This window comes from Pungitius pungitius, chromosome 2 (genome assembly GCF_949316345.1).
Source record: "Pungitius pungitius chromosome 2, fPunPun2.1, whole genome shotgun sequence".
NCBI classification, from domain to species: Eukaryota; Metazoa; Chordata; class Actinopteri; order Perciformes; family Gasterosteidae; genus Pungitius; species Pungitius pungitius.
Window position 1 is genome coordinate 29,489,222 of NC_084901.1, and position 14,269 is coordinate 29,503,490.

At 44.1% G+C, this 14,269-nt stretch overlaps 2 protein-coding genes across 2 annotated transcripts; one reads left to right on the top strand and one right to left on the bottom strand.

Moving 5' to 3' along the window:
• The first annotated feature begins 588 nt into the window (after window positions 1–588).
• Window positions 589–11,674, top strand: ints6l (integrator complex subunit 6 like). Its single transcript, XM_037461682.2, has 18 exons — window positions 589–884; window positions 1,004–1,081; window positions 3,717–3,866; window positions 4,951–5,040; window positions 5,143–5,326; window positions 5,439–5,567; window positions 6,120–6,283; window positions 6,796–6,948; window positions 7,052–7,184; window positions 7,305–7,399; window positions 7,513–7,623; window positions 7,891–8,106; window positions 8,241–8,367; window positions 8,681–8,823; window positions 8,946–9,177; window positions 9,283–9,672; window positions 9,779–9,872; window positions 10,079–11,674. Exons 1-18 carry the CDS (start codon window positions 774–776, stop codon window positions 10,179–10,181), a joined length of 2,703 nt encoding a protein of 900 aa, XP_037317579.1. The 5' UTR covers window positions 589–773; the 3' UTR covers window positions 10,182–11,674.
• A 244-nt stretch (window positions 11,675–11,918) lies between these two features.
• On the bottom strand, window positions 11,919–14,136 carry mmgt1 (membrane magnesium transporter 1). Its single transcript, XM_037461689.2, has 4 exons — window positions 13,985–14,136; window positions 13,610–13,662; window positions 13,396–13,499; window positions 11,919–12,782 (listed from the first exon to the last, which is right to left on the bottom strand). The coding sequence occupies exons 1-4, from the start codon at window positions 14,061–14,063 to the stop codon at window positions 12,623–12,625; spliced, it is 396 nt and encodes a 131-aa protein (XP_037317586.2). The 5' UTR covers window positions 14,064–14,136; the 3' UTR covers window positions 11,919–12,622.
• Window positions 14,137–14,269: the final 133 nt, after the last annotated feature.

A 14,269-nucleotide genomic window follows, 5' to 3' on the forward strand; every position in this document is an offset into this window, starting at 1 on the left:
TTCGTGCTCGTGGTGTTGTCTCGTTATGTTGCGTTATGTTTCAGAAAGACGCAACTTTTGAGGCGCCTTGAACGCAGCGAGCGAGACAGAGACAGAGAGAGAGAGAGAGGGGGGGGGGGGGAGAGAATAACGTTTGTGTGCGTGTGTGTACGTGTGTATGTGAGGGGGCGGGATGCGAGGAAATTGGCAAACCATTTAAAGAGATGTCAGGAGGTCTATAAATGTGTTATATACAGCTGCAACGTTATCAGTTGTCTTATTTCAAGTAAGACACACAGATCCTTTGTAATATTGAATACATGTATTATTGATAGACACACCAGACTTATTGTAATTCGCTTTGGATAAAAGCGACAGCTAAATGAAATAATAGTGAACCATAGAGGACGCTCAAGCACACCCGCCCGGGGAGCATGTAGAGAACGGAAGCGGTACGCTGATGTATTGATAACCATGCACACCATCTCGACCTCCTTATATATTTATATATGGCTTGGGGCGTGGTCAATGCAAACAGGCTCAGCCAATGGCGTTGCAGTGGAGGCAGCGGGGCGTTCCCTTCTGTTAGTAGCAGAAGTTGAACAGCGCGAGCCGAGGCAGAGCTGTAGAAAGGCAGATAGGGAGAGAGCGGAGGCGACGGCCCTCTTCTGGAGGGGGGGGCTTATTATATCAAATATACACACACATGTGTGAACTGTTTGGCCGCATGATATAGGTCACATGTGGATAACAGTAATTTTAGAAAAGCATACAACTGCGGCTTTACATTTAAAATGCCTATTTTACTTTTCCTGTTAGACACGTCCGCCTCTATGAATCAGCGCACTTATTTGGGTACGACGTATCTGGACGTTGCTAAAGGCGCGGTTGAGGTCTTTATGAAGGTAAAGAATGATTTCACCCCGACTTTTTTCAGCAAGTATGCAGCTTCGGTGAGCTTAGGGTTCGTTGGGCAAGGTCGGTCGAAATTAATATATGTTGTTTTGGCTTTCTTTTTTGACAGCTGCGTGCCCGAGACCCGGCTAGTAGAGGCGACAGGTACATGCTAGTTACATTCGATGATCCACCATACGGAGTGAAGGTAAATAGCAACTGATACAATGTTTACATTTTTGACAAGTCGGACGTATTTTTCTGTCAGTGAGACTTTATTGTCCTTCTAGTTCGTAGTCAGTTTTGGGCGGCTTCCCGGTGGCGAAAAAAGGCATTTTTTTCCTCCAAAATAAGCGCAGAGCCGGAGCCGCACTGCCTCCGACCATCCAGCGGACATTTTGCTTTTGTGTTGAGAAAAGTCTCGGGCGTTGAGATGGAGGCGGGGAGATTTATTATCGCCTATAACGTTGCTCTTTTTTTCAAAGTACAATGCACTGATTGGCCAAAGCGCCCGCCAATCATTCTCTACTCCTCCCCTTGAATCATCCACGCATTACCATTGGCCAGTCTGGGCTGAAAGTTGATCGGCCCTCTTAATCATTTTTGTGTTGATTTCGCTGGCAGAAAATTATCATTATTCATATATATAGTTATTTGTCATACCGATACTATTAGCATTATGGCCCCCAATACAAACACTAGATTTCATACACACGGGCAACAAAACAAAAACATATGAATGGCCGTAATAACTCCTGGGGTTTCATCTCAGCAAAGTTGTACCCACCAATGATCAATTGACTTGTTTTATGACCTGGCACTCATCTCTCTGAGAGCTTTTCAAACTCAATAAAATACAATCCTTAGTACCCACTGAATAAGTCTGCTTCAGTTGCTGGTCTGTGTTAGGAATCTCTTTGCTTGTGTGACTGTCTACAAACAGTACTCTTTTAGTCTCATCTCAATATGCATCAAATGACCGACTCCATGCCATGTCATAAATATCAGCAGACATATAGAATAGTTGGCTTTCCCTGCCTTTTTTGTTTAGTCTGCATGCCTCCAAATGACAAAAAGAGCCAGGTAATACTTGAATAAATCATCTTTGATATTTGCAGTTGGTGGGAGGCTTTGAAGATAAAGGCAAATGTCACAGATTATTTTTTGCAGGATACTCATAACAACTATAGTTCATTCCATATTATTGCTGTGTATTGTCAGTGCACTTGGCTGCAGCTATTAAATGATAAATAGTATCATATTTTACAGTCCTAATATTCCCATTAGGAAAGAACTTATATTATACAAGTAAGCAATTAGTATAACGTTTTATAACTTCTGATAGATGAGCAAAACACATGTAAATTTATGTTATAATTTTTATTTTTTTGCAAAATATTTAGTCTACTTTTGTCTCAGGTTTTGAGCGTTTTTACTATTGTACATTGTTTTGTTTTGTGTTAATATTTAAAGCGGTGCATGAAGCAAAATATCATTCAGGCTACATCTGGCTCTTTATTGACTGCTAAAAGGACAATTTTAGCTCAGCGACCCAGCACCTAAAACATACTGCAGTGGGCCTTGTGTAGGATCACAGTCATGACATTGTGTTATGAGTGGATTCCTTTGCAGCCTCTGTGTGATGCTTCCTTCTACACTCAGGCTTTGACCTTGCAGTTTTCTCCAAAGTCCAGATTATTGCTTCCCGCGTCCCACGGAAAAAGTACTGTCTATTTGAGCCGAATGATCCGAGAAGTGTTACTCGTTGCACAGTCTGTCCTCAACTCCTCTTCCTTCTGCTCTTCCTCCCTTTGTCTTCATTGCATCTCCTTTGTTGGTTCTACTGGCTCTGTGCACTCAGGATTATGATGAAAGGACAAGGTTAAACTGAATGGGGTTTCCCTGATTGCAGTAACAGAGGCAATAAATTGTTGATGTAGACTGTAGAGAGAGAGAGAGAATGAGGTTGTGTGAGAGGAAAATAGAAATATTCTGTAGTCTGAATAATTGAGCGTCAGCTAAGACTTACATATACACTGAACTACATCAAGGTATATGTCTGGGTTATTGCTCTGCTGCTATTTATTTGAATGACTTTCCACCTTTTGCTCGGCTGCCCACAGATGTTGTTTGTATGACTGTATCATTTTAATCTGTCATTTCGCTCTGAGCTTCCTAGAAACTCCACTAAAATGTGTGGTTTTAGAAGTATATTCCACCCATGACAATCCAGAAATACACCCACTGGCCAATTTCACACAGCACCCATATAAATACTGGCGCTATTTTCTCTCTCTCTCTCTCTCTCTCTCTCTCTCTATGTGTCTTCCGCCTCTCCCCCATCCTCTCCCAATAAAGGAAGTGGTAAGCTTACAGGTCATCCATAGATTAAGCATGAAGCTGCTGAAGTAAAGTACTTGACCCTGCTGAAGAAAAGTCTGAAACCCAGGGAGTGTGTCTTCCCCATGGAGGACAGGCGGCAGTGGGAAGTGTATTTACGGATGACTGTTTTATAGGAAATTGAACTCTTTCTCACAGCACCATCCAGCTCAAATGTTGGACTAATTTTCAAAAACATTATCTTCCATTTCCAGAGCTTGACATAAGCTGATCTCATTTCACGGTTACTGTGGTTATGTCATGCTGCGCACAATCAATGTGTTGCTAGTCGTTATGCTCGACACAAATCACTTTGTGGCCACCAGGGAACCAAACTGTATGTTGACTTTGTCTTTGTAATTACATGGTATGGGTAGCCGTGGGTGCGAATCTATTTTGGATTCGGCCTTCTCTGCCACTCGGCTGTGTAGCCTGTTCAGCACACTGATGTGTGTGTGTTACAGGCCGGCTGGAAGGAGAACCACGCCACCTTCATGTGCGAGCTGAAGAACCTGCAGGCATCTGGGCTGACTACATTAGGACACGCTCTCCGCACCGCCTTTGACCTGCTCAACCTCAACCGCCTCGTCTCAGGCATCGACAACTACGGACAGGTATTTTGACGCAAACATCCTATCATGCATTTGCATGGCAGAAGTTGATGAAGAGTCCTTCATTAGCAGCAGCGTGTGCTGTTCTGTCATTAGTTAGTTAGTCTGTGTGTGCAACATGTGGTGCTGGATACAAAGATACTAAATGGTCCCCAAATATCTCCCCTTTCCTGACATTCTGTAGAACACATATTTAATTGGTTTACTGAAAACATTTTTTTTTGTTTTAGTATAAAAAATGAATAATTATGTTATATTGATGGTCAACAATATGTATCGGCTTTGTTTTAGTTTTTGCCCTGTTGGAGTTGTGAAGTTATAGATGAAAAGATAAAATAGGTTCCACCAGACAAAACTTAACCCGACATACCACGTAGTAACTAAGTGTAAAACGAGGCCTTCCTCATCCGGCCAACGGACACAGCATATGTGGACTTTCCCTCAATAAACGAAGGGTATGCTCAAGATAAAAGCAGAGCTTTCAACTGGCCTTCCGTTAGTCCTACACCTTGAGGCACAGAGAACTATATTGACATTTGATGGCGGCATAATCCACTCCGTCGTCCTCGATTACCGTCATCTGCTCCTCACACACTGCACTGCTGCAAACCCCTGAGAATGATCACACCGCTCAAGTAGTGTCACAAGATCCGTGCTGCAAGAGTGTGTGTGAGTTTACTTATTCACTCAGTGAGTGAAAATTAGACGAGGCTGACCCCTAGAGCACCGGGGTGAAGGTCTTTGTCCTTGACTAGCAACACAAGGATAATCTGAGATTTACCGATGCAATCTGACACTATACAGTTATTTAAAATACAGCAACAGATAGTTTGTTATTATTCACAGGGTTATCAGAGGTGTGGAGCTAATTCCTTAATATGTACTCTGTTAAAGTTTATCTCGGTTCAAGTCACACATTCGTACTTAGCCTGTTGTTACCACGTGAGGCCAGTTACACTTCATGTTGAGAATCCTTTTGTTACTCACACGGTGGCAAAGGAAAGAAATCAGATTACTGAGAATAAACAGGGTCATTCTTTGCTTGAACTTGGATGTTAATAGCTGAATGTTCCCGTTTCTGTCTCAGGGCCGCAACCCCTTCTTCTTGGAGCCGTCTGTGATCATCACTATCACGGATGGGAACAAGCTTACACACAGCTCCGGGGTGCCAGACGAGGTGAGAGGCCTAAACAAACGTTGCGGTTGCTACTTTCCACTGTCTGTGCCAACGCCTTCTCTCCCGCCCTCCCTTTGCTCCCCCACCCTGTGTGGTGTGCAGCTGCACCTGCCTCTGAACTCTCCTTTGGCTGGCAGTGAGCTGACCAAGGAGCCTTTCCGCTGGGACCAGCGTCTGTTTGCGTTGGTGCTGAGGCTGCCGGGAGCAGCCTCGCCGGACACAGAGCAGCTGGGTAGCGTCCCCACGGACGAGTCCGCCATCACCCAGATGTGCGAAGTCACCGGAGGTTTGGCCTTTTTTATTATTCTACTGAAATATCCTCATACGTCTGTGATTACAATCCTTTCTATTATCCGTCATGATCGTGCCATTGTTGTTGTTTTTTTTCTATCTCTCAGGGCGATCGTACTGCGTGCGAACACAGAGGATGTTGAACCAGTGTCTGGAGTCTCTGGTGCAAAAGGTTCAAAGTGGTGTTGTCATTAATTTCGAGAAGACGGGGCCCGATCCGCCTGTGGTGGGGGACGGTAAGTGGCACACTAATTGGACACAAAACCAAAACCCTGCCTTTGTGCAAATGTGGCCGTGGCAATGTTTTATGGACACATTTAAAAACACACATTGCTGAATGTAGTCATTACATTTTGAATTCTGAAATATTTCCTGCTCGAGGGTCCCGATGAGCGAGTAAAACACGAGGTTGTGAGGACATTATCTCCACCGTTTTTTCATGGAGTGAGTGTCTCTGGCCATAAAACAGGCGAAAGCATAAGAGACTCTTCTTTCCTCAGATGACCACGGTGCAGTTAAACAATGCAGACCTGAGTACATCTACAGCCATAAAGCAGGAGGGGTGTCTGTGGATAGAAATGCCCAAAAATCATTTCATACAAAACATTTTTACCCGGACAGATTCAAAGTTAAATGCTTTAAAACAAAGGTTCTCTTTTTCATGAAATAATGAAAGTTTATTTGGATCTTTGACTCACATTATTGGACAGCCGTTGCTGTTTGCGTTTGAAATCGGGCTCAGAAATATTTTCAGTTATGTATAAAAACATTTTTTTTTCATTTTCCAGACATCCCAGTGGAGGCAAGTCGTCCTGTGTCGTCATTCAGCGCACAGCCGTGGCACAGTTGCCACAAACTCATCTACGTCCGACCAAACCCGAAGACGGGGGTCCCACTTGGGCATTGGCCCATTCCTGAGTCCTTCTGGCCAGACCAGAATTCTCCAAGTCTGGTGAGCAGAGATCCCAGCAGCACCTTCAGTGGGTCAATGCTGCAGGTCCACTCATAAAGAGCTGGTGCACGCCAGCTTCCCTTTTCTCTTTGAAATGGTCCCAGTTACTTTATCTGTCATTCTTTCTCTCTTTAAATTGCTTATTTTGTTTGCCTCTTCTACACCAATATCTGTGACTGGAGACAACGTTTTCTTATTGGGGGGTTTATCCGTCAGGTCCATTTCTCGTAAACACGATATTTTGGTACGAATGTTAATTTCCTTCAATTTGTGAAAGACGACCAGTAACATCGAGGCAGAACTTAGAGGAATTTCGTAGTCAAAGGTCATTCTCACCTCACAAAACCCATTTTCGGTCATAACTGAATGATTCATGTGCTGAAATATTAAATGAAGTTATGGCGTATTGGACATACAGTACATGGAGGTATACTGCAAAAAGACTGGTCTTCAGAGGGAAACAAGTTACATAGTTTGCAGATACGAAAAACGTCCTTTATTATCTCCACCAGCCGCCTCGCTCCGCACATCCCGTGGTGCGTTTCTCCTGCGTGGACTGTGAGCCCATGGTGATTGACAAGCTTCCCTTTGACAAGTATGAGCTGGAGCCATCTCCGCTCACACAGTACATTTTGGAAAGGAAGTCTCCACACATGTGCTGGCAGGTATGGCGGACATTCAGAAACAGTGGTTTCTGTAGACATGTAATGATTCTCATTCCTGAAATGACTTCTGAAGTGTCCTTATAATATTCCTCGTTGTGCTCAGGTGTTTGTTAACAGCAGCGGGAAGCAAAATGACCTGGGACAGCCATTCGGCTACCTGAAAGCCAGCACCACTCTGACCTGTGTCAACCTGTTCGTCATGCCTTACAACTACCCGGCGCTCCTTCCACTCCTTGGTAAGACACAAAGGACATATTTCCCTTTAAAGTGGCTGGAAAAACTCCTGCGAATGGCTCACTGGACACTGATCCAGAATGCTAAAAATATCTTCTCCCCCTCTCTTTGTCTCCTTCCAGATGATCTGTTTAAAGTACACAAACTAAAACCAAACCTTAAGTGGCGCCAGGCCTTTGAGATGTACCTGAAGGCAATGCCTCCGTACTTCTTCTTGGTAAAGTGACACTTGATATGTCTCCCTGGCTGCCTTAACTAAAAGTTCAGTACATGGATCCTGTTTCTGCATGTAACTAATATCCCTGATTTCCTCTTGTCATCTTCTCACAGCCCTTAAAAAAGGCATTGAGGATGATGGGTGCGCCTAATCTTATTGCAGACACCATGGACTGTGGCCTGAGCTACAGCGTCATCTCTCACCTGAAGAAGCTTAGCCAGCAGGTAAAGACTTTCCAAAAAACTGTGGAAATACAATGATGTGGTCATTCTCTGCTCAGATAAAAATGACTCCACCATATCTTCACACAGACTGTAGTTGTGTGCTGCTATGTTAGTGCTCACCCTTTTTAAGAGAACCATAACCTTCTTTTATCAATGTTAAAGTATTCAATAGTCACCTTAAAGAGCCATAAGGACTACCACAGAAGAGATGTACCCCAGAATGCATTGTGGGTCTGTGCTCTAAAGAGCATTCTTGTTGCTCTCTAGGCAAAGATGGAATCAGATCGTCTCATCGTGTCCGTGGGGAAGAAGGCTCCGCAGGAGCCTGGCATTAAGGTGAAGAACCACAATGGTTCTCTCTCTTTGGCCCACCGGCGGGACTTCAAGCAGCTGCTGCAGGGCATCACCGGGGAGGGGCCCCTTCGCCTGGTGGACATGAACTTCAAAGAGTTTGCAGGCTTCCAGATCGCCCTGCTCAACAAGGTGGATTTCTGAAAAGCATGATGAGAGGCTTGTTGTTTCTGCAGAAAGGATGCACTGCTACTATTCTACAATAAAAACATACATTCATAGAAAGGATATGTTGTCTCTAAATGAATATGCGGGTGTGTTCACAGGACCTGAAACCTCAAGCTTATCGAAATGCTTACGACATCCCAAGGCGTAACCTTCTGGATCAAGTCACCCGGATGCGCTCCAATTTGCTGCGGACGTCGCAAAAACTGATCCGAGGGCAAGACGAAGGTATAAAGTACTACGATTCTGGGAACTTCAGCAGAAAATGTGATGTTATGTTAATGTTAAGTTAGTTTTAATTGAGTGTGATTGTTCTGCCCCCATCCTGATTAAATTTTGCAATGCAGTTTTAAGAACATCTTATTTGCAGAAGAATCTAAATTGTATCAAGCAGAAGGATCAGTCAAAAGACTGCACGAGTACCAATAGCACTAACTTATCCCCCCCTACCCCCCACAACAATATGAAACCTCTCTTAGCCATCCTGTGTGATCCTTCCAGCCTTCGGTTGATGTTAATAAAATTGCTCTGTGGTTGTCAGACTATCTGCACAGCATCCCAGTGGCTCAGATGGGAAACTATCAGGAATACCTCAAAATGATGCCGTCTCCTCTAAGAGAGATCGACCCTGACCAACCTAAGCGCCTGCACACGTTTGGGAATCCTTTCAAGCAGGATAAGAAGGTAAAAATGCATCAGCGCAAACTACAGTTTGATGCATTTTATGCACCCGTCTCTTTGAAGTTTGAAGAGACTTTGTCGGCCAATAATCGGTCCCTTCATCGTTTACTCTCATGTTTTCTAAGGGGATGATGATCGATGAGGCGGATGAGTTCGTTGCTGGCCCTCAAAACAAGAAAAGAGGAAATTCCAACGACGCCAACTCGAGTACTACTATGAAGAGAAGGCGGAGCATGTCCCCGTTACTGCGGCGGCCACAGACCCCCCCCGCAAGCACCAACCATGTGGTGGCAGGAAAGAGTCCGGTAGGGGTTCAGGCACCACAGAGCCTCCTCAAACCCATCCCACAGCACAAAGGTAACATCAACAAGTAGATCATGCGAGCTGTCTTCAATCTGCATCCACCAGGCTCAAACGGCACCCACTTGTAGTTTTGAGTTGTCGTGGTTTTTCCTCCATCAGGAGTGGATGGCAACGACGTGGCGCTCACTGAAGGCACTGAGAGTAACGGTGACGGGGCTCTGGAGCCCGAGTCGGGGGACGACTGGCCCGCTGAGATGGACACTGGAGCAGACAGTCCACCTCCACCCAGCTCAGAGGAGACGGCCGTGCTGGCAGCGGCAGACCCGGGAGAGGACGTCCAGGTGACGGAGGTGGGAGTGGTGGACAACGGCATAGAGGAGCGGACGCCAGAGGAGCAAACCAACTGTGACCGAATGAGTCCACGGAGCCAGCTGGGGGACTCTGATGCTGACCCTGCACTGCTTGAGACCATATTCATAGCCCCGCTGGATGGGGGCCACGCTGAGCTGAGGAGTCAGGTCATCAAGGAGGTCCGCAAACCAGGGCGAAGTGAGTCAGTGCAGCATCGCACGTCGCATTCTCTGGCGCTGTAGTCTAATGACCTTATTGCCACTCAGTGGCCGCCTCGTCATCTCTGTGTGGTTTATCTTCACAGACTATGAGACAATACTCAGTCTCCTGCAGCAGGTCAAAGGTCCGGTTGATGTTCAAAGGTACTTCATCCATCATGCAATCAAAGAGGCTGTCAGGTAAGAAAAAAGACCATTTTTTTTTAATTTGAGGAATAGGGAAAGTGGAGAAGTTCAGAGTCTCTGACACAAGGCGGTCGTCTTCTAAATGAAGACTTGTGTCACTGCAGGAACTTATGTATTGTAGATGTATTGTCTCTAAAGCAGGTAAACAGCTTTTCCTCTTTCATTCTTGTTCTGTCTGATGTCCTTGGCCTCTCTGGCAGGTTCAAGAAGCGAGTGCTGATCCAGCAACTGGAGACGTCCCTCGCTGAGTTGGAGGCGAAGCAGGAAACATCCTCACCACTTCCAAATGACCACGGGAGTTAATGATGAACGTTGCTACAATTGGGAACGAGGTTCCTATTTTTTCAAATGTCAGATCAAACAAACATAAAAAATGGACATCCTGGTCGACTGGCGTCAAAGAGAACTGGGTGGGAGAAGAAATGCACTGATGTCAGCTCTGCTGTAACCTCACATGCTGTGAGAGGTTCAGCTAGAGGAGGGGCCTTCTGGACTAATCCACTGAGGATGAAGTATAATCCTCTTCTTATTGACAGATGCCTTAAACATCCATATGGCTTTTGTCTGTACCGGCAGAGTGTTTAGTAGACACACACACACACACACACACATACACATGCTACACAATATGCTGTATGCATGGGATGAACAGTCACATTCCTTTCTTCAGCTGGTCTGAAAAGTGTTTGTAAGACCTCAACCACTTCCTCCATATATATATATATATATATATATTCTGGATCATACAATTACCGAGTGAATATATCACCTGAGCAGAATAACCAGTTTTGGACTGGACATGGACTCATCATATCCATGAAATACTAATATCCCCTTACTTGCTATCAAAGCAATAGAACATGAGCTGAGAACGCAGCCGTTGGTGTCCATTTAGAGTTGAATGCTCAAACTGAACACACACACATACTGGCACACAGTCCAGTAAATTGTACTCCACAAACACTCCATTGATTCCCACAGTTATTCATTTGGAGGAATGAGTGCATCTGTCCTGGCGCAGTCAACAGTTAACTTTTTGGGATTTGAACAGCTGGTCATCTGAATCTGCAGCTTTTAACAAAAAGCTTTGTTGTCCTTGTTTTTTATGACAGATGTACACTACTTTTTAATGTTCATAAGGAATATAGATTATTTTTATGAATTTATTTCAGAGTATAAGAAATATTTTGAATGAAATGTTTATATACTGTTAAATACATATATAAAACAGAAAGTTTTTTTGAACCTCTCTTTTTCACAAAACACAAACCAGTGAATGGTATCCTCATCTGTGTGTCAATGTGCGTATTGCTACCCATGGGTCAGTTTTTCATTATGAGTGCCTAATTTCAGACCAAAGTGGATCGACTTTAACAGTCCCCAACCTCTTGGTTGGTCAAAAACGACGTCTCCTCTTGCCACCTGTCCAACAAAAGAGTGACTTTTTCAGGGGCTGGACTAAATCAAAGTATTCAGTCATTAATAGGAAAGAAAGGTCATTCTAAGTAACATTTATAACAAATATAAACATTTCTCAAAACATGAGAATTTTCATGAGATGGATCGGTGAGTCGAAAGAGAAACAGCCTAAATAATTTCTATTTGTAACAAACCACACCAAGAAATGGAAAATAAAACGCAGAAACGGGATAGTTAATTCAATATTTTTAATTGGGGACAGATCTCTGGAAAACTGGTGGTCTAAAAAGCTGTTTGCACTGCCACCTAGAGGCCAACAGGAAGATGTGATAAGGTGGAAAGTTTTGTGACGCAACAGTGCACCAACAAGGTCACACTCACATCTGTACATTGTCAGCAGTACTTTAATTTCCTTCACAGAGAATTACTTCCATCTGTGATAAATACGAGGAATGGTTACCGATTCCTCCACACTGATTAAGCAGGATGGCAGGACATTATTGCGCAGATGCAATCCCATTTGTCTTTTCACCCCTAAAGCAAAGATTTATTCCCCTTCCATCTGGTTGAATATTGCCATTTCTTATGAGACAAGTCAAAAAAATAAATTCTGACATCTGATAAAATCTGTAAGCCTTTTATTAAATTAAAAACGTCTGTTGAATCGTAACAAAACGTAAATTGAAGGAAAAACACACTTGACCCAAATTAATGTATCATTACTTTCTAGTTTGTGTTAATATTCACAGTATCTGGAAGAGCCGCCTGATGTTTCCCGCTCGAACCTCCCCTTGAGTGACTTCCTGTAGCAAACCTCTTCAGTGCAAACAGGATTCACAAATGAGCCTTAATGATTCCAGGAAATAAAGGAAATAAAGGATGCTTCGTTCATACAACAAAACTCATTTCCATTCACAAAATTATGGCCTGACAGTTGCCATGGACTGATGTGCGACTGAAATAAAACAGTAACGAAAGAGGCGTTTTCAAGCCCCTCATACAGAGGATATACAAAGGACAGCAGAATCCCAATTCAGTTCAGAAGGGACAAAAAGGGCCGACGTCTCTGTATCTTAAGACTCCAAAGCAAAAACATACTGTATATACAAACACATCCGCTTGAAAAATTGGAAGGGTTGGCACAGTCACTGTCGAATATTGTGGTGACCACTTTTATGGGAAGAGATGCATGTTGGAACAGCATATTAGTTTATGTACAAATACAAATTAAAGTAGAGGAATATGAATTCTCGCTTTGCCTCCTCGGTCTAACAAAAACAAATGTTATCTGACGTCGATGTCGTTACAGGTGTGGAAGGCCAGTCTCAGTGCAAATGCTCCAGCTTGCGTAGCCGTGTGGGGTCGAGGAGACCCTGCTGGTTGCGCACGGAAGACGGCGGCTCCTCCTCCGGCGAGCGGAATAGCACCCGGCCCCGGTGATTGAAAAGGTAAAAGGACGGGTGGTTCCTCAGCGTATCAAATGTTCTGGGAAAAAAAAATAGAGTTATCAAGAGGGAGGCACATTTCAAACGGACGGTTTATCTTCTACTGCGCCAGGTGCACTGAAACGCATGGGCCACGCTGGACCATGGATCTGCAACTCTGACACATACTAGAACCAGACTTAGTCATCGGTTATCTTGCAATTCTGACCACACGCATTCTTAGGGAAAAAGTATAATATGAAAAAGCAAAAGGAGTCTGTGGTACACTATCAGCACCAATAGCGTTATTACCCTCATGCTGTGGACTAATTTTGCCATTTCAATATGTTTTTTAGGGACATGGGACTCATTTAAAAAAAATCTATTGATTGTGGTTAATTCGTTAACTCGTTGATGTTTCTCCAATGCACCTAGTACATTTGATTATTCTCACATTGTCTTCCATGAACAAATGGGTTTCGCTATTAACCTTATGGAAGAAGATAAAGAAAAAAACAACACCACCAACCCAGGGAGATTCAGTGAGCATCAGTGGGAATTCATCAAGGTTATGGTTACTATAAATGGGATCTGGGTGGTGAGGCGCTTCCCTTGTGGCAGAGAACACAAACAACCACACCATCAAGGGAGCGAGGTTCTGGTGCACAACTTACTTGCTCTTGAGCTCTGAGGAGGCGTCCATGTCTTTGAACTCTCCAGCAATGTGAGCGATACCGTAACAGGTCATCACAAAGGATAACAGGGTCTGTAATACAATCTTCAACAACAACAACAAAAAAGGATGATGACGACGTAGAGAAAGAGCTTAGGGAATTGTTGCTATGTGCAGGCGGTTATTTAAATTAACAGAGTTATATAGTCACTCACATCAATTGGTAGTGTCTCGTTCTCCTTCTCTGTGAGTCGCATGTAGGATCGATCTAATGGGGGGGGGGCACATGTTAGCCAGCAATTCAAATGAACACAATTAAAACTGTGTCAGAGGTGGTTAAACAGACGGCGAATATCGTATTCGATCAATAGCACAATGCTAGCCACAGCAGAGACATTTTAACGACTGCGGATGAAGATTCCGCTCTTTCGTCGTGAACGGGGCTAAACTGCGCTATGTGTTAATTAGCAAGCCGTAGCACCGAAAGGCCCAACCTGCGGTTTTATCCCCATGTCCCGGGACCACGGAGCCTCTCCGGCATACATAGAAATGCCGAGACCCGTGTTCTCACTACCTGTCGTGAAACTTACGCTGTGCTGCTGAGAAAGCTGCATGAGCTAAGGCAAAAAGTCCGACGCCGACAACACCTTTCCAAAACGACGAGGCCATCTTCTTCCAGGGTGATGAGGAACCGTGTGTCGTAAACCGCTGTCGTAAACAGCCGCAACCATGACAGGGTCAAATCCACGAGGATATATCTAATCTAAATTAATCTAAATTCATTCAACGGTGAATGAAGAGGTATGGTATGTGAGTGCGTTTCATGTTTCTATGTTTATCCATATTTGCTTATTTATTTGTCATGATAATACGCC